The sequence below is a fragment of the Rhamphochromis longiceps genome, linkage group LG6 (assembly GCF_057381845.1).
Source record: "Rhamphochromis longiceps isolate RC_006_pf linkage group LG6, R_longiceps_female_GT1.1, whole genome shotgun sequence".
Lineage (NCBI taxonomy): Eukaryota > Metazoa > Chordata > Actinopteri > Cichliformes > Cichlidae > Rhamphochromis > Rhamphochromis longiceps.
The window spans coordinates 33,111,598-33,131,554 of NC_140562.1; the positions used below are offsets into that span (position 1 = coordinate 33,111,598).

General features: G+C 39.9%; 2 protein-coding genes across 2 annotated transcripts; one reads left to right on the forward strand and one right to left on the reverse strand.

The window, feature by feature from the left end:
- Positions 1 to 3,060: 3,060 nt before the first annotated feature.
- ftr84 (finTRIM family, member 84) lies at positions 3,061 to 7,373 on the reverse strand. Its single transcript, XM_085410303.1, has 7 exons — positions 6,661 to 7,373; positions 5,759 to 5,854; positions 5,342 to 5,575; positions 4,947 to 5,103; positions 4,793 to 4,849; positions 4,625 to 4,678; positions 3,061 to 4,523 (listed from the first exon to the last, which is right to left on the reverse strand). Exons 1-7 carry the CDS (start codon positions 7,231 to 7,233, stop codon positions 3,991 to 3,993), a joined length of 1,704 nt encoding a protein of 567 aa, XP_085266429.1. The 5' UTR covers positions 7,234 to 7,373; the 3' UTR covers positions 3,061 to 3,990.
- A 2,616-nt stretch (positions 7,374 to 9,989) lies between these two features.
- On the forward strand, positions 9,990 to 15,417 carry tppp2 (tubulin polymerization-promoting protein family member 2). The gene is made up of 4 exons (XM_085408672.1): positions 9,990 to 10,134; positions 10,930 to 11,121; positions 13,251 to 13,404; positions 14,255 to 15,417. The coding sequence occupies exons 2-4, from the start codon at positions 10,931 to 10,933 to the stop codon at positions 14,444 to 14,446; spliced, it is 537 nt and encodes a 178-aa protein (XP_085264798.1). The 5' UTR covers positions 9,990 to 10,134; position 10,930; the 3' UTR covers positions 14,447 to 15,417.
- Positions 15,418 to 19,957: the final 4,540 nt, after the last annotated feature.

Consider the following 19,957-nt stretch of genomic DNA (forward strand, 5'->3'; position numbering starts at 1 on the left):
GCAAATGTTAAAGGCACTAGGAACATCAGCAATGAAACAATACAATGGGAAAGGAGCAATTATAAAATTATAATAATTGGCATGATTTTCATCATTCAACTCTTCAGTGTATTATTGTTCTTCAATAGAATAGCAATAGAATAGCATTACAAAGAACAAAAACACATTTTGAAAGAAAAAACCCACATAGACATGCAAAGGGTTTGAATATGTGTACATAGAGTACATGCAAGAAACAGAGGCAATCAGCCAAGCAAACAACTATGCACCACTCTCTACAAGCAACATAACAAGGTGGACAACATTAACATAACACTCAATATAGATTAAGTCAGAAGACCAATGGCAAAATGAATGCTTTGAATCAGCCTAGTAATGTCAGTTTTACAAAAAGGATGTAGAATGAAGGAATAGAAACAAAATATATCTTAGCTATATCTTAGAAGAACATGGTGTCAAAGTGCCTCTGTCTCATTTTGATATTTGCCAAATAACATATACATATACATATAGACCCAGGATATTGTTGACTGCATTGTATGCATTCAGACTATCTAATTTAATTTGGCATGTCTGCAGAAACCCACGACCACTTGTAAGGTCTCTTTTAAGGTTTTACACTGCAGCACACAATAAACATGTCGTGCATACAACACTGCAATACTTACTATAGCAGTTAAGTTTGTAATAAGACCACAAATATTATTAGACTAAATGTGTACAGTGTAGCATTTGATAACACTTCTAGAGTAGTGTGATGACTGATTGCCTCTAACGCTTGAACATTTGCATATGGGGGTATGGCCGTGCTTCATGTCTGCATGTGTGAGGTCAAGAAATGGCTTTTGGCAAATACTCTTATCCTCAATGATAAGAAAACGGAAATTATGATTTTTGGTAGTAATGCCCTTCGTGCCAAACTTCGGGATGCCTTTGGTTTTCTCACTAGTTCTTTCTCTGACACTGTTAGGAATCTGGGTGTCTTATTTGACAGCTCATTTAAACTTGATAAACAAGTGTCTGCTGTTGTCAGATCCAGTTTTTACCAGCTTCGCCTTATTTCTAAGACCAGGCACTATATCCGGTATAAAGACCTAGAAAAGCTCATCCACGCCTTTGTAACGTCAAGGCTTGATTACTGCAATTCACTTTATTGTGGTCTCCACTCTTCCCTTTTACATAGATTACAGACAGTTCAGAATGCTGCAGCACGCATTCTAACTAAAACCAAGAAGTTTGCCCACATTACTCCTGTCCTTGCTGATCTGCACTGGCTGCCTGTCAAATATCGTATTCAATTTAAAATTTTGTTGTTTACTTTTAAAATTACCAATAACACTGCACCAAGCTATCTTAAGGAACTTTTAAACCCATATGCTCCTGCTAGGGCTTTAAGGTCATCCTCACAGTTACTGTTGGTTCAGCCCAGATCTCGACTGAAATCTAGAGGTGATCGATCGTTTGCTCTAGTTGCACCGGAGCTGTGGAACAATCTCCCGATTGGCATCCGGGCGTCTGATTCTATTCATTCTTTTAAATCACGGCTAAAAACATATCTTTTTAAACTTGCCTTTTCTACCAGTTAAATGCTGGCTTGCTTGCAGTGACCTATTGACCTATTGTATTGTATTGTATTAAATTCTCTGCTATCTTTCCATTATTGGTGTCTTTTATCATGGTGGTACAGTCTTACCTTGCTATAACCTATGTGCTGCAGTTTACTCTTATTGGTGGCTTTTATCTGTGAACATAATCCGTTACTTTTATGTATTTGATGTTAATGTGTGAACTGTTTTATTTTTTATTGTTTTATGTAAAGCACTTTGGTATGCCCAAGGCTTTTAAATGTGCTCTATAAATAAAGATTGTTGTTGTTGTTGTTGTTTTGTTGTACCTTTGGGTAATTTGTCATGCAAATCATCTAAGCAAATTGAATGCGTGTCCTATGACCCAAATTGGAAGTTAAAGGTAATAGCTTAAAAAAATATACAGTGAACAATAAAGGTAATCATTATTATTAAATGAGAAAGTTTATCTTTCTTTTTTCCCTCTGCTGATAAGGTTCTCCTGCCACTCAGATCCTTGACCAGAAAAAGCCAAAGAGAGCATCAGAGAGAAAAGAGGAAAAAGAAATAGGCTTTTTGTTTACTGAATGAGGTCCCTGTAAACCACATGAAAAAACTGCTGTAAGAGATGTTGTATGATGCAACATATTAATTAATTTCCTCTCAAAACATTATTATTTATGTAATTAATGTTATCTAAGAGGACATTACAAATGACTTGCATATTGTTCGAAATGAAAACAAATACTTCATTCGTTTCTAAAATGGTACTTCAGTTGTTAGCATCCTTTGATGCTAGATTAACTGGTTTGACTGGTTAGATTTACTGGAAAACAGAGAAAACAAAAGTGTCCATTTGAAATTCCATGAGCAGATGATAAATTATTATAAGAAGATATTAGAAAACAAAATCACAAACACACAGAAACAAAACAATAACAAAGACACAGCACTTTCGCTAAATATAATGTAAAATTGATTGTTTTTAAGTACAGCAATGAATACCAAATAATAATAAAAGCTGTTATAACATAAAATGTAGCACATGCTATGCTTAGGACACGTGTATCTGTCTTTTTTAATGACTGACAGACTGCCCCTAATATTAGCAAATGACAAATTCAGATTTTTTTTATTATTAGCATCCTGTCGAGCTGCATCACTGTGTGGTTTGGAGCCTGCAATGCGTCCTGTCATAGAACCCTCCAACGCATAGTGAGAGCTGCAGAGAGGATCATTGGTGTCTCTCTCCCCTCCCTCCAGGACATTTACAGCACCCGTCTCACTAAAAAAGCCCTTTGCCTAGCGGCTGATCCCACGCACCCAATGCAAAGCTTCTTCAAGCTGCTGCCGTCGGGGAGGAGACTGCGGAGTCTCCAGGCCAGGACCAGCAGGCTGAAGGACAGCTTCATCCATCAGGCTGTCAGGAAGCTTAACTCCCTCCCGATTCTGCCCCCTCTCCCCTCTCTCCTCCACGGTCTCAATGAACTCTGTCACACACACACAAACACACACACTCTCTGACTCACTCACTGGCCTGCACCAGTTACCAGTCACTTTGTGGAGCATTGGACTGCCATTACCTCATAAGACTTTGTTGTTACACTTTCTCTTACCGTACATTACTAAATCTCCATTTGCACTATTTGCCTATTTGCACTACTCTGCCTGGTTTACACTCAATGTCACTTACCCATTATATTGTATATTGTATAGCTTTCTTGTTATATGTAAAATTGTATTTATTTAAATTTTTACTTTTTAATTATTTTACTTGCATTTTTAATCACTTTTATATTTAAATATATTTAAATGTTCATTTGCTATTTATCTAGGGATTGAGAGTAACGCAATTTCTATTCTCTGTATGTCCTGTACATGTGGCAGAATCGACAAATAAAGTTGACTTTGACTTTGACTTTGATTATTATTATCTAACCCTAGTATTTTTCTCTAAGCAAATATTTGTAGATTTATAGCATTTCTACATTTAATACATTAATTCTAGAAAGTTTTACCTTAAAACGCATTTATAATTCAAAGTAATTTAACGTCCCGTGCTGACCAGTGGTTCAATTTCTTACTTTGCAGGAGTGATTTTGAGATGTATCCATGACTCCAGTGATATCAGTTTACATGTGCAAAAGATAGATCACCTTCTGACCAGACTAAGCCAGAGGAAAGATTGTGGCTGGGTGTGGTCAGAGATAATTTGACCCCGTTGCCCCAAACTTGGTCCACATTTGTTGTAAACAGGCAACTGTTTACTACGAAGTTTTCCTGGTGTAAATTTTGTTGTTGTATCCTGTGTATTTTGCTAGTATAACTGGTAGTATATTGTATTTTGCAATGTATGTCATTATTATTTACATATTGTATCGGTGTAAATTCTTTACTGGTAATGGGTAATTTTTGCACTTTTTAGTTAATAAGGCTGTTTTAGCTGGCAGAGGGTAACTGAGGAACCTACACCAAAGCCAGCATACAAAGGCTCGGTAAACTGAGCTTTGAATCTGTGGATAGGTGTCATAGTGCCTGACACTGAGTAAAAGGCCACTGTGTTTCCAGGATAATCTAGGTACACACCAATGCGTGTAGCCCTACCAGCACCAGGAAGGTCTCTGTCTACTTTCTTGTGCCAGGCAGAGTAACCAGAGTCTGAGCAAAGGAGACTCCAAGACTTGTCATTGTAGCCAAGCAGGCTGTGTGAATTCTTCCCTTTACGGCTGATGCTCCTGTAAGCCACCCCTATGGAAAATTCTCCACTCCATTCAGCTTCCCAGTAAAACCTGAAACCAGTGAGAGGCTCCTTGCACAGAACTTGGGAGTAGCCATCAAAGCGATCTGGATGATCTGGGTAAAACTGGGTTGTTTTCTTCCGGGTGACCTTCTGATTCCCATCTGTCAAAACCAGCTCTTTATAAACTGTGTTAAGATCAAAGGACAGCTTGCAGGCATCTGAAAACACAGCCACAACATACATTTATAAATGTCTTCTGTTTAGATAACATTAAAATGTTGCTCTTGAGTACTAATTCTGAACCATAAAATTTACTTACATCTCAAGAAGTCTGTTCTGTTTTTTGGCTCCTGAAAATCTACATTCGAAGGAACTGTTTAAATATAAAAACATAACATATGTTATAAAATGTGCAACAATATTATGTTTAAAAAAAATTGCCAGCCATGTACAAAATAGCACGAATGAAATTATTCAGCTCACTTACCTTTGAGTCGTTTGCTTCCATTTCTTGGCAACAATATGTACACGGGAGTTTCGCTCACTGTAAAAATATAAATTCAAGTATATATGGATTGCAGCAAAAACTAGTGAGCCAGTAAAAGGTAATTGAAGTGTTAACAATGACTACTGGAACAAACCTGTCTTGGAGAGTTTACCCATTTCCTTTTTACAGATGTCATCCAGATTTTCTTTCATGTCACTGGCCGTTCTGCTCATCTCTCCAAAGGAGAACTGAGGGTTAATTAGCACTTTGGGGACCATGGCCTCAGGAGCAACACACAGGGTTGGGAAACTCTGTTTTTTATCGAGAAAAAGAAGTGTAATGATTTTTTACTAAAAACATAAATATATACATAAAGAAGTCGTGGTGTTGTTTTGTGTTAGTCAGTGTAACGAGGTAGCAAGAAATGCTGAGCATGCTATAGCAACAGGCGCTGGAAGTGATAAGTACATTAACTGTTTTTTCTGTGCTACATTACAAAGCAAGAAAGACAGAGATGAATTATTGTAGCTCTGGCTGATTTTCCAGTACCTGCAGGAAGTAAATGTTGTCCTCCGTCTCGAGGATCTGCCGTAATTCTGCATCTTGACGTTGTAGCTCCATTATCTCCTGCTCCAGACGATCCACATAGCCTTCAGCCTGTGACATTGCTGATTGCATGTTGGCCATTATCATCTGATTGATTTCAGACTTCCAGCGTTCAACTGCCTGCAGCATTTCATGGAAGGTCTTGTCACTTTCTGCCTGTGCTCGCTGGGCTGCACTCTGAAAGGTAAAGACAGTTTTTTCCAGGAGCTTTTAGTTACAATAGTCATCCTTGATATTACCACTGGATTCCTTTATATAGTGGTATTAACATGTAACAGTTCTGTAAAAAAAAAAAAAAGAGACCATGTCAAATTTACTATGAAGAAAAGTAATTTATGTTGGACCAGGCTATGATCTTACTTTTAGAACATCAATATTATGCTTAAGTTCCTGGAGCTCCTTCATCCTCTCTTGAATGATGTTCTGGACTTCAGTTTGGGTGACCACCAGGACTTTCTGATAAAAGACAAGAATACAGGATTTTATCACTCTAGAGCAGGGGTCTCAATCTTTTGGCCCGGGGGCCACTTGCGGCCCGCGTCACCCCTACTTGTGGCCCGTATATTGACGTGAAGAAATATAATGCAATTTGGCCTTTGAAGTTACTTTTATCATTAGGGAGGATTTGTATGTTGTTAAGCGTAATGTTAAAATAAGGTATTCAAAGGGCAAAAAATGATTTAATATGAAGGCAATATAAGCAGAGAGTGCAAACATGTTGAGGGATTGGCTGTGTTAGTTCAGTGAGAGAGTTATTTGTAAAGAAAACAATTTTCAAAAGCAGTTAAAACTAAAGTGTACACTTGTGTCTGCATTTTTATTTTGTTAAATATGAACAAAATTATAGCAGAAATGCTGCCATGTGTCTGGCCAGAAAGAGGGTAAAAGTTTGTTATTTGGTTGTTCAATGAAAGGCTTCAGTTAGTTAAGAGCGAGAAAACAATTTGCGGTCTTGTTTGCAGTTTTGTCTTGTTATACAATATTTGAAATTTTGAAAAAAATAAAAGACTACATATTTGTCAGTGTTTTCTTCTTTGTTTTTTTGTTTTTGTACTTCTCAAACACTAAAGCGGCCCTCCAATGAGATGACAGTGACAGCAGTGACCCACAGCTCATTTGAGACTCCTGCTCTAGACTCCAGAATGACTCTTTTCATCATCTAATGTATGCAAAAACTGATGAAAACGTCATATCAAAATAAAAAGAGTATTAAAAGATTTTGAGATAGACTCAGCAATAACAACAATAAAAAAAACCCTCACTTGTTTCTCATTGCGTTCGTCTTCTGCCGAGGTAATGTTGTGGCTGCGGTGCTCTCTGACAGTACACAGCACACAAATACACATCTGGTCAGTGCGACAGAACAGCTCCAAACCTTTCTCGTGTTGTGGGCAAATCTTTCTGTCCAGATGACCCATCTCATCTACGAGTTTGTGCCGCTTGAAGGTAGATGACTCATAATGAGGCTTGACATGTGTTTCACAGTAGTATGCCAAACACATCAGACAAGACTTGACGGCTTTGTTGCGACGGCCAATGCAGAAGTCACAGTAGACTTCACGATTCAAGTAGGGGAAAGGAGTAAGCTCTGGAAGCTCTCGTTGTGGCTCATGGTATACATCTGGCAGGTTTCGCTTCAGGACAGGCCGAGGTGTGAATGTTGCACGGCACTGTGGGCAGCTGTACACACCAATGTGGTCGAACTGATCCCAGTAAATCTTGATGCACTCCAGGCAGAAAGTGTCACCACAGGGGATAGTGACTGGATCTCTCACTGTGTCCGCACATAGAAGACAGAAAGCCTCTGGTGGTAATGGGAACCCAGAATCAGCCATAATGCTCAATAAGATCAATATGGAAAATTATTAAGAATTCTTTGTGTTGACTAGAAGTCCATCAAATATTGGACTGGTAAGTCCAGTGTTGTCAGTCAGAATGATGTCCAGAAAACGTCCATCCAGATAACCTGCTGTGATCCTACCTCTCTTCAAACCAGATACTGCTGCTTTCTGCTGACATTTAAAGGGAAGGCTTTGTTTCTACAGTAAACAACCTGATAATGTCTTCCCACACAACACCTTTCCCAGCATGAGTGAAATCACTCTGGTCTTCACTATACACTGGAATTGGCCTACCAAGCAGGGATTTCAGGTCACACAGTGAGGTCAAGTTGTCAGCAAAATAAACTTTACCGTTGGCTATCTGTCACGGTTCTGGGTCTTTCTGACCCAGCTTTTTGAGTTCAAAACATAAGAACAAGAAGTTCTTGTTCTTATGTTTTGAGTCCTTTGTTGTACTGTTTCTTATTTCCCTAGGTTTCAGTTATGGTCATCATAGTTTAGTTCTTAGGTTTTGTAATATGGCTTCCCTGTGTTCCATGTTGTGTCTACTGTGACTTTTTGTACCATGTTTCGGGTTCCTATGTTCTGTCTCCCCAGTTGCTGTTAAGTTTACGTGTCTAGAGTTCAGTCAGTGTGTTTCCTGTTTTACTTTGAAGGTCCGTGTATCATGTCAGTGTTTCTAGTTTTGCTTCCCTTTTCTCGTCTAGCCTGATTACTCCCAGCTGTGCTCTTCTTCTGTCTTTCATTCCCTTGTTATCCCTCAGTGTATTTAAGCCCTGTGTTTCTCTTTGTCAGTGTCGTAGTCTCCCTCATAGCTCTGTGATTTTCCCTGTGGCTCCTTGTGCTAAAAACGAGCCTCGGAAGTTCTAACATCCTCAATTAAAATGGTTTAATTAAATCAATAGGCTTAGTCAAATTTCCAAATATTTACTGCTGAACTAATTTCATTCTTTTGTCAAACTTACATGTTTCAGACCAAATCATTTTAATATTGGAAAAAAACAACCAGATTACATGTAAAATTCAGTTTTCAATAGCTCTACATGAAACATTTATTGCTTCTGAAACCTAATAACTGGTTATACCACCCTTGGCAGCAAGAAAGTGCAATCATGAGTTTGTGATAACTGGCAATGAGTCTTTCACTTTGGTGTGGAGGACAAAGAGAAGTTAAAGACAAAGCTAAAATAAAAATCACACATGTCAGGATCTGTAGAACCTCAACAACAGATGAGACCAAACTCACTGACAGCTGTCCATCTGGAAAGGTTTTCTAGGCCACTTCTAAACCTTGTGCATGGTGACGCATGGACAAATGTGTCACTGTGGAGAGACGGTGAGAGCCACCATCCACAAATGAAGAAAACAGTAGCAAAGCCCCCCAGGAGTGACTGGCCTACAAAAAGTACTCCAAGAACACGTCAATGAATCATCTGACTGGACGAAAAAAATTATCCATGGGAAAGTCTCCACTGACCAAAGAACTCATTTGAGACTTGAGACCTTTGTCTCAGATCATTAAACAAAACATGTAAAGTCCTTGCACCTTTTCCATTTGACTGAGCACTGAGTTTCATGATGGTGTGTGATGTCAAAACAGTTTTCTCTGTTATTGCTGTGAACAAAATACAAAACGTGGGTTCCCACATGCCTCCATTGGCACGTCAACAAAAAGGTGAAAAGAAAACAAAAACAGTGCTGACATAACAATATATTAATCTTTAATTTTTACATCATTATTGTAAAAAATATATATAAATATGTAAGATTGGGGCCTTTTTATTTGAATTTGAATATGTTTTCTCTTCCCCCTGTGTGTACGTTATGTCTGTGTACACTATCCTCCTCCCACAGTTTGTAGACATCCATGCAAGCCAAATAGTAATTATAAATTGGCCAAGCATGTGAGAATGCATGTGTGTGTGTGTGTATCTGTGTTAGCCTGTCTAACCAAGCACTGCCTAACATAGTTAAGGCTATAGGCATGCCTATAGCTAGGATAAACCCAGCCTGCCTGTGAAACACTAAGAACAATGACTGAAATAAAATTAAACCTTGAAGTTATGGGATATCTCCAAGTGGCCAAAACAATCGAATGAGCTTTCACACAGTGAAAGCCAGCAGCCTCAAGCAATTAATCATCTGCACATTTATTGTATTTTTGTGTCAAACTTTGGTGGCATAAAAATTGCTACTGTCCAAAAAATTTCCAGTCATAGGTATAGTTTTGAATCTTCAGGCACGTTATTATGCATTATATTTAATACAGAACCATTATTCTATGTGGTTGATATGACATTGCGAGAGAGAATAGTTATTCTTGTAAAGTGTCAGATTTATGTTGTCACTGGTCTTTGTTCTGTCAAGGGGCACTCTCATCTTTGCTCAAACAAGAAGGCTATTGTGAAAATGACAGCAAGAGCACGACAGATATATATCTGTGAGTTGAATTAAATATTCCAGTCAGAAAAAGAGCATGGTAAAAAATCATTTTGGGTAAAAAACTGAACAGCAAAATGTATTTGTGTACAAGAGAATGTTGGTAAAGGTTTAACTCCACAGAATGTTGTATAACATAACAAAGCCTTGAGCAAGTCTGTGAGAGAGGCAGGAAGCTAATAACAGTGAGCAGACAGAAGAGAGGCTGAGCACCCATGATGTCATTGACTGTGCTTGTCGGTACTCTCTCCCCCTCCCATTGCCTCCCATTTCTCCTTGCCTCTCTGCATCCTTCCATCCTTTACGTAACTGTCAGACAGCCTGGGAGTGGCAGGAAGGAGGAGAGGCAGAAGCGGAGAAAGAAGGAGGAGAGGCAGAAGCGGAGAAAGAGATCAAGCAGCTGTTAGCAATTCCGGATTTGGCTAACTATCCACACGGCATCCTTCCATTTAGCAGGTACATCTTATATTTTTGTGATTTAGTGCTTTACTGTTGTATCATTTAGTACCTGCAGTGCTGCAGTGAGAGGGCAGTAGAAATAATCTTGAAAAAAAATATATGAAAAGATTACATGTAATAATAGTTTGATGTATATTTTTACACCCACCAGCACTGGTAATTATTATTATTATTATAATTATTATTTTTTAGGATTATTCGTAAACTGAGATGACGCCATACTAAAATGCATTAGTTTTAAAGTGTTCATTGAAACATTTTCTGTGCTATTTGTTTTTATGGTTATTTTTATATGCAGTGAATATTTAATATAAATTTCATATCAGTGTAGCTCGATCAAAAGCCACATTTGGTAACACTTAACTCATGAATAAGTAAGTGTCAGTGAGTGTGATGGAGAGACGGGGCAGAAGAGAAGGAGAAGGAATGTGTTTGTTCATTCACTATAGACTGAACAGCAGAGAAGCCATTTGGAAATTGAGTTGATTGAATTAAATGGGCTTGAGCGCAGTTTTAGACACACTAGCATAATGATGGATACACAGTAAAAGTGTGTGTGTAAGACAGAGAGAAAATTAGATGCACTATCTTGGCAGCTATGTCTTGGCAGGCCAGCAGCCAGTTAACCTATAGTTATTACTTTAATTTTTTTTTACAAAATGTCTTCACAAAGGATATTTTATCCAAGCTATTTAAGGGCCTTTTTTTAGATTATTATTTTAATCAGGAGAACAAAGTGTTACAATCTTTTGTATTTGAATTGACTAAAAACTGCATGTGTTCATCTGTCAGCATGGCCGAGGGTTCGGTGTCTCTAGAAGAGGTCAAGACTTCCTTCCAGAAGTTTGCAGTCCACGGAGACACAAAAGCTACAGGGAAGGAGATGAACGGCAAGAATTTTGCAAAGCTCTGCAAAGACTGTAACATCACTGATGGGAAGAATGTGACTACCACAGACGTGGACATCGTTTTTAGCAAAGTCAAGTAAGATTTCATTTTGACTTTGCACAGCAAAAACATAATGGTTTGAATGTATGTCACAATGTGGTTATTGGTTTTCAGTAACTGAACAGTCAATTTTTAGTTAGTGACTCTCTGTTGTTTTGGGACTACCTTACAGAATAAACTTCATGATTCATGTAAATGCAAAGGGTTTAAGACATCTCATAATCACATTATAGCATTGTAGCATCTACTCATTGCTTGTCCCTTGACAGTATACACTGCTCAAAAAGAAAGGAACACTTTGAAAATGCATCAAATTTCACATCATTGTGTAAATGATCAACCTACAGAGGACTGAATTCAAAGACACCATGAAAGTCAAGGTAAAAAATATGATGTAGTAGTTGAGTCCATTTTGCAAGTTCATTGCAGCAATTATTGTAAGAATGGTACTCAGTAGTTTATTTGTCCCCCATGTGCTTGTATGCACATCTAACAATGTTGGGCTATACTCCTAATGAAACAACAAATGGTATCCTTGGGAAATATGCTACCAGATCTGGACCAAGGCGTCACTGAGCTCTTGGACAGTGTGAGGTCCAACCAGAGAGCATTGGCTGGACAGAAACGTAATGTCCCAGAGGTGTTCTATTGGATGTAAGTCAGGAGAGTGTGAGGTCCAGCCAGTAGTATTGATTCCTTCATCCTCCAGGAACTGCCTGCATACCTTCGCCACATGAGACCGAGCATTGTGTGTGACAGTGGGTCCAAAGATTTCACCTCGATACCTAGTGGCAGTCAGGGTGCTGTTGCCTAGTCTGTCGAGGTCAAGGTGAAGTTTATTTATATAGCACATTTCCAACAGTTCATGCTGCACAAGGTGCTTTAAAAACTAAAATGTAACTAAAATAAGTAAAATGCATGACAATGATGCAATAAAATATGAAAGAAGAGGAATAAAACAGTAAGACATTAAATGCAACTAAAACAACTACAGCTAAGGTGGTTAAAAAAAATAAAATAATATATGGGTCAACGTGAGCTAAAAGCCAGTCATTAAAAATGGGTCTTTAAAGATTTAAAATGTTCCATTGTTTCTGGATATCTTATATTTAGAGGCAGACTATTACAAAGTGTGCGACGTGCCACAGAGAAGGCTCTGTTGCCATGAGATTTATGTGTAGACTGTTGGATAACATTAGTTTTGAATTAGACTTCATGTTTCTTTCTGGACCATAAATAAATAGGAACTTAGATAGGTAAGAGGTAGCTTGGCCGTTAAGTGATTTTAAAGCAAAAAGTATGATTTTAAATTGGATCCTGTAAGGAACAGGAAGCCACCAGCATGAAGAGGCCAACACTGGGGTTATATGCTCGAGGTCTTTGCGTCACATCCGTAGATCAGACAATCACTGATCCTCCACTAAAGCAATCATGCTGAGTGATGTTAATTCAATTCAGTTTTAAATAACGCTAAATCACAACAGAATGTTGCCTTAAGGCAAGTTTTATATCGTAAGGTAGAGATCCTACAATACTACAGAGAAAACCCCAACAAATGACCACCTCTGAGCAAATACTTGCCAACAAAGGGAAGGTGTGCACGGGGTGCCTGCCAATCCTGGTATTGTACTGGAAAAATACCAATTAGGCTCTAAGGTGACAGACAGTGCACACAGGGGCCACTAGAGGATGTTGTTTCCTCTCATGGTTCCTCTTCAATCTCATGAAGACTATTTCTGATTGTTTGATCAGACAGGCAGGTATTAATGTGTGATCCTGGAGGAGTTGGAGTACCTGTGGAATCTCTGTAGGATCTAGATATCACCTCATGCTACCAGTAGTAACCCTGACCTTAGTCAAATGGAAAACTAGTGAAGCAAAACTCAAAAAAAGATGACGAGAGAAAAAATGTCAGAGGTGTCCACCTGAAAAGCCATTCCAGTTTTGTGGGTTGTGTCATTGTTACCCATCTAGTGCACCTGTTGTTAATTTCATCAACACCAGAGCAGCTGAAACTAATTAACAACAACCTCTGCTGCTTAACTGACCAGATTAATATCCCTGATTAAAAGGTTTTCTGTTCATTATTTTGAGCAGTGTATATTATATTATTCATTTTGTTATTTCTCTCAAAATATAGTTGGCAACACTCTGTGTTTCCTCAGGGCAAAGTCAGCTCGTGTAATCACATTTGAGCAGTTTAACCAGGCCCTGACAGAGTTGGCTCCCAAACGTTTTAAAGGCAAGAACAAGGAAGAGTCACTTCAGCAGCTTTATGGTCTCGTTGTTGGTAAAGAACCTGCCAACATTGGTGTTACTGTGAGTATTAAGTCATAATAAACTCAAAATTTGCTGCTTAGAAGTCGGCAGCAACCAGCTACTACACTTATGCATCCCTTTAAACTTATATATGTAGTAGTAGTTTGACCCTCAACCATACAATTAAATTTAAACTGTAAAACAGATCATCTTAGGTAAAATTTGTTTAAGTGAGATTAATGTATTAACATGTTTTGTTCTCTTGTGTTGCACTTCCTATTACAGCTTGGTAATACAGTGGTAACAGTAGGGTAGCAAGGTGGAAACAAGACTGTAATAATGTGGTAATTTCTACCTTATTACAACTCAATCATCATAGTAATAACCACTTAAATTCCAAGTAATATCATGATAGCAGCAGTGGTTACATGTATTACACTGAAATTTATGTAATTGGATAATAAGTGCCCAAAAACTAGGGGCAAGATTGTGGAAATACACCTCAGTTATAAGGTGATAATGATGCTACCATGATATTACAAGGATAGTAATTGGTTATTACCTTGGTAATTGAGTAGTAATAATGTAGAAATGACCACATTATTATGTTCTTGTTTCCACCTTGTCACCCCACTGTTATCACTTTATTACTGAGCTGGAATAGAAAGTGCTACTTGTTTTTGATGACCAAATCTTTGTGTAACTGTTTAGGTCACAAATCAGAAAAAATAGTTGACTGTCAGTGTGTTATTTTGGATCTAAAACTGGATTACCAAAGAAACTCTAGATACAAATCATTGCATCTTGAAAAAGACACTACAATACAGAGTTTTTGTTTTACTGGGTTAAAAGGGGAAAAAATTAAAAAAAAAAGTTTATTATATCAGTATTCTGTCTTCCATTTTTTTAGAAAGCTACCAAGGCAGCAGCAGTGGACAGATTGACTGACACCTCCAAGTACACTGGTTCACACAAGGAGCGGTTTGATGACACAGGAAAAGGCAAAGGAAAGGCTGGGCGTGAAGACATCCCAGACACCAGTGGTTATGTGGCAGCTTACAAGGGCAGCGGCACTTACGAAGACAAAGTGAAAGAGGCATAACACTGCTAGCCATTATTATGTTTCACCAATAACTTAGATAGGGGTACTAAACAGAAGTTAATGCCTGTTTTATTTAGTTAAACAAAACAAAGTGGGAATTTCATGATGTATACAGCATGTACAAGTAAAAGTGTTCTGTGTATTTTCTGCTGGAACCAAAAAAGAAACTACATGCTTCATATTGTTACTCTGCTTTGCTATACACTGTGCCTTACTAAACATATAGCCGTTAGTGTGAATACTATGATACATTGCTATGCTCTGTTAATCATAATGCAAAGGATAAAAACATAGCTGGTATCAAGAATGGCGCTATCTCAGTAGCTGCTCTGCGAGCTTTTCATTTTATATTTCAGTGCCTTTGTTACATGACCAATCAGTGCCCATTATTTTCATCATAGTTTCATAGTATGAAATTAATAGTTTTTAACAGTTTATTTAGAAAAATGCAATAGGCATGAAAGAACACAGTGCAATACTCTTTGATTATTAATAAAAACAAAAAAACAAAAAACACCAAGCAGCGAAGAACAACGAGTTAGATTCTGGTACTGATGAAGCTAAACATATGAATTACTTAAACAGTTTTTTTTTAACTTTCTTTGTAATCATAATGGGACTTTAAATCCTCCTATTACATCTCTTTTCACTATGTTTTGTCTTTTTAAGTTTAATGAATAAAGAATGCCCATTTTCACCATGAATGGAAATGTAATTTAAAAGAAGTGATTGCAAATATCTAAATAAATATCTAAAATGCAAAATTTGATCATACATGGGAAAATAGTTCCTTGTTTTACATGTCCTGTAATGTAACATTAGAAAACAAACAAACGAAAAGTCTGTAGGATCCTTTAAATCACAATTGGAACATATAGTACTCAGGAAGTTATAATACGTACACTACAAATGCAATATAAGTGATATGTAAAATATGTATATTTTACAGCATGTTTCTAGAAGAGTATGCCTGTGTGTTAAATAAAAGCAATATTGAGTAATGTGCTAGTCATTTAAATGTTTGAATAGCAAACAAATACAAATCCATACAAATGCAACACACACACACACACACACACACACACACACACACACACACACACACACACACACACACACACAAGCCCATTCAGCTATCTTAGTGAGGACCTTCATTGACATAATGGTTTCCTAGCCCCCTTACCCTGAACCTAACCATAATCTAATTGTAACCCTGACACTAAAACCACATTTTGAGCCTCAAAAAGCCTTTAAACTTGTGAGGACCAGTGAGTGTGTCCTCACAAGTGACTGTTGGTTCTCACAATATAGTAGAATGCAGCTGTCAGTCCTCACAAAGATAGCTAGACAGGAACACACACACACACTCAAAAGCTCTTTGTGAGTTTTCCAGCTCTGTGGAGGTAGAAGACAGGATAAGAGCCTCCAAACCAAATCATTAGAACATAACTTAAGGGCTTCCAGATCCACAGTGTATCCCAAACTATGTTCCAAGACATGTAGGATATAGTAATCAGTGGTAAATGACCAATAACTGTAATCACCTGTAGAATCAAGATTATGTATATAAAACACCCAGCACGCCCCTGCGGGCGGTTTATCCTTCAAGCTCGGGTCCTCTACCAGAGGCCTGGGAGCTTGAGGGTCCTGCGCAGTATCTTAGCTGTTCCCAGGACTGCGCTCTTCTGGATAGAGATCTCCAATGTTATTCCCGGGATCTGCTGGAGCCACTCGCCTAGCTTGGGAGTCACCGCACCTAGTGCTCCGATTACCACGGGGACCACCGTTACCTTCACCCTCCACATCCTGTCGAGCTCTTCTCTGAGCCCTTGGTATTTCTCCAGCTTCTTGTGTTCCTTCTTCCTGATATTGCTGTCATTCGGAACCGCTACATCGATCACTACGGCCGTCTTCTACTGTTTGTCTACCACCACTATGTCCGATTGGTTAGCCGCCACCATTTTGTCCGTCTGTATCTGGAAGTCCCACAGGATCTTAGCTCGGTCATTCTCCACCACCCTTGGGGGCATCTCCCATTTTGACCTCGGGACTTCCAGGTTATACTCGGCACAGATATTCCTGTACACTATGCCGGCCACTTGGTTATGGCGTTCCATGTATGCCTTGCCTGCTAGCATCTTGCACCCTGCTGTTATGTGCTGGATTGTCTCAGTGGTATCTTTACACAGCCTGCACCTGGGGTCTTGCCTGGTGTGATAGACCCCAGCCTCTATGGATCTTGTACTCAGAGCTTGTTCTTGTGCTGCCATGATTAGTGCCTCTGTGCTGTCTTTCAGTCCAGCTTTGTCCAGCCACTGGTAGGATTTCTGGATATCAGCCACCTCCTCTATCTGCCGGTGGTACATACCGTGCAGGGGCCTGTCCTTCCATGATGGTTCCTCGTCTCCCTCCTCTTTCTTGGGTTTCTGCTGCCTGAGGTATTCACTGAGCACTCGGTCAGTTGGGGCCATCTTCCCAATGTATTCTTGGATGTTCCTTGTCTCATCCTGGACTGTGGTGCTGACACTCACCAGTCCCCGGCCCCCTTCCTTCCGCTTAGCGTACAGCCTCAGGGTGCTGGACTTGGGGTGAAACCCTCCATGCATGTTAAGGAGCTTTCTTGTCTTTATGTCAGTGACTTCTATCTCCTCCTTTGGCCAGCCTATTACTCCAGCAGGGTACCTGATCATGGGCAGGGCGTACGTGTTGATGGCCCGGATCTTGTTCTTACCATTCAGCTGACTCTTCAGGACTTGCCTGACCCTCTGCAGGTACTTGGTGGTTGCAGCCTTTCTAGCGGCCTCTTCATGGTTCCCATTCGCCTGCGGGATCCCCAGGTACTTGTAACTGTCCTCTATGTCTGCAATGTTGCCTTCTGGTAGTTCAATCCCCTCAGTTCTGACTACCTTCCCTCTCTTTGTTACCATCCGACTACACTTCTCCAGTCCGAACGACATTCCAATGTCATTGCTGTATAGCCTGGTAGTGTGGATCAGTGAATCGATGTCTCGTTCACTCTTGGCATACAGCTTGATGTCATCCATGTACAGGAGGTGGCTGACAACTGCTCTGTTCCGTAGTCGGTATCCGTAGCCAGTCTTGTTAATGATCTCACTGAGGGGGTTCAGGCCTATGCAGAACAGCAGTGGGGACAGAGCATCTCCTTGGTAGATCCCGCACTTGATGGTGACTTGTGCTATGGGCTTGGAGTTGGCCTCTAGTGTTGTACGCCACATCCCCATTGAGTTCCTGATGAAGGCTCTTAGGGTCCCATTGATCTTGTACAATTCTAGGCATTCCAGTATCCAGCTGTGGGGCATTGAGTCATAGGCCTTCTTGTAATCAATCCAGGCAGTGCACAGGTTGGTCAGTCTGGTCTTGCAGTCTCGGCTGACTGTTCTGTCTACCAGTAGCTGGTGTTTTGCGCTGCTGGTATTCTTGCCAATTCCTTTCTGTGTCCGGCTCATGTATTGACCCATGTGCCTGTTCATCTTAGCCGATATGATGCCTGACAGGAGCTTCCATGTAGTACTGAGGCAGGTTATTGGTCGGTAGTTGGAGGGGACCGGTCCCTTCTTGGGGTCCTTGGGGATCAGGACCGTCCGACCTTCGGTTAGCCATTCTAGGTGTCTCTCGTTAACTAGCAGCTGGTTCATTTGTGCTGCCAGACGCTCGTGGAGTGCAGTCAGCTTCTTTAGCCAGTAGGCGTGAACCATGTCAGGCCCTGGTGCTGTCCAACTCTTCATACTGGAGACCCTTTCTTGGATATCTGCCACTGTGATGGTTACTGGACCCTGTTCAGGGAGGTCGCTGTGGTCTGCCCTCAGATCCACTAGCCACTGAGCATTGCCGTTATGGGTTGCGTCCTTCTCCCATATGCTCTTCCAGTATTGCTCCGTCTCCAGCCTTGGTGGTGCTGTTCTCTTATTATTATTGTTCCCTTGCCACTGAGAGTACACCTTTGCTTGTTCTGTGGAGAACAGCTGGTTTATTCTCCTGCCTTCTATCTCTCTGGTGTACCTCCTCAAGCGGCTGTGAGTCTTTGCTTGGCAGTTTCCAAGGCCTCAGGTATGGACAGCTTGCTGTATTTCTTATGCACCTTCTTTGTCGCACCTTTCTGCAACTCCGTTAGTTGGCTAACCTCCCTCCGTGCTACTTTGATCTTGCCCTCTAGCCTCCTTCTCCATGGAGGGTACTGCCCCCTGTGGCTGTTCAACTTGTAGCCAAGCATCTCACTGATCACTGCTGCCGTATTGTAGATCAGCTTGTTAGTGTCGGTAATCGTGGTTGTAGGTATTGTCCTTAGGGTATATATACACCCAGCACGCCCCTGCGGGCGGTTTATCCTTCAAGCTCGGGTCCTCTACCAGAGGCCTGGGAGCTTGAGGGTCCTGCGCAGTATCTTAGCTGTTCCCAGGACTGCGCTCTTCTGGACAGAGATCTCCAATGTTGTTCCCGGGATCTGCTGGAGCCACTCGCCTAGCTTGGGAGTCACCGCACCTAGTGCTCCGATTACCACGGGGACCACCGTTACCTTCACCCTCCACATCCTCTCAAGCTCTTCTCTGAGCCCTTGGTATTTCTCCAGCTTCTCGTGTTCCTTCTTCCTGATATTGCTGTCATTCGGAACCGCTACATCGATCACTACGGCCGTCTGGGACAGATATATATCACTCACGACCCATGTTTGGTCTTTATTGGACCTATTTCTTAAGGATCCGACTTTCAGATACTGTTCACCTGCTTTTGATTTCCTGCCTGCTCTTTCTTCTTCTGTCTTCCATTTGTCCAGGTTCCTAAGAGTCTTTTTTATTTTATTTTTTGGAAAAACATGCTGAAATATGCCACATTTTTAGCTAATAGTTCTTTGGTGCAAAAATACTATTTTAGTCATTTCATGCCATTTTATTCTACATTTTATGTGGATTTCCTGTAACTGAATGAGAGAGTTTTGTAACAGGCTGTTGGTAAAATTCCTAAACATCCAATTAAAAATTGCTTCTTTGTCAAGTTGTTGGTTGTACAGTGTAGGGACCGTTACTCAAAAAGTAATACATTGCAAATTACTTGTTACTCTAAAAGTAGTGTAGTAAGTCACTTACTCACCAGACAAAGTCATATGTTACACTTCTCATAACATTACTTTCTTGCTAACTTGTAATAAAACCAACAACTCATTATCACATAATTACTAATTAAAATCATAAACCTTAGGCTACAGTCCCTATGATACAAATCCCTATTATAACACAAGTAACGACATATCTCGACGACTTTATGTAATTAATTACTGAATTACAGTATGAATCGAAAATGTAATGTGATTACAACCAACACTGGTTTTGTAAAAGCAACACAACCTTTTTCATGCTTTATTCATTTATAGGTCAGTATTTGGCTTAACAAACAAAAAACATATTTCTGAATATGGTCAGGTGCAAGTGCTGGACTGACAATAAGTGAAAAGGAAGCCAATGTTCAAGGAATATTTTTGAAAGAACTTTAGAAAAT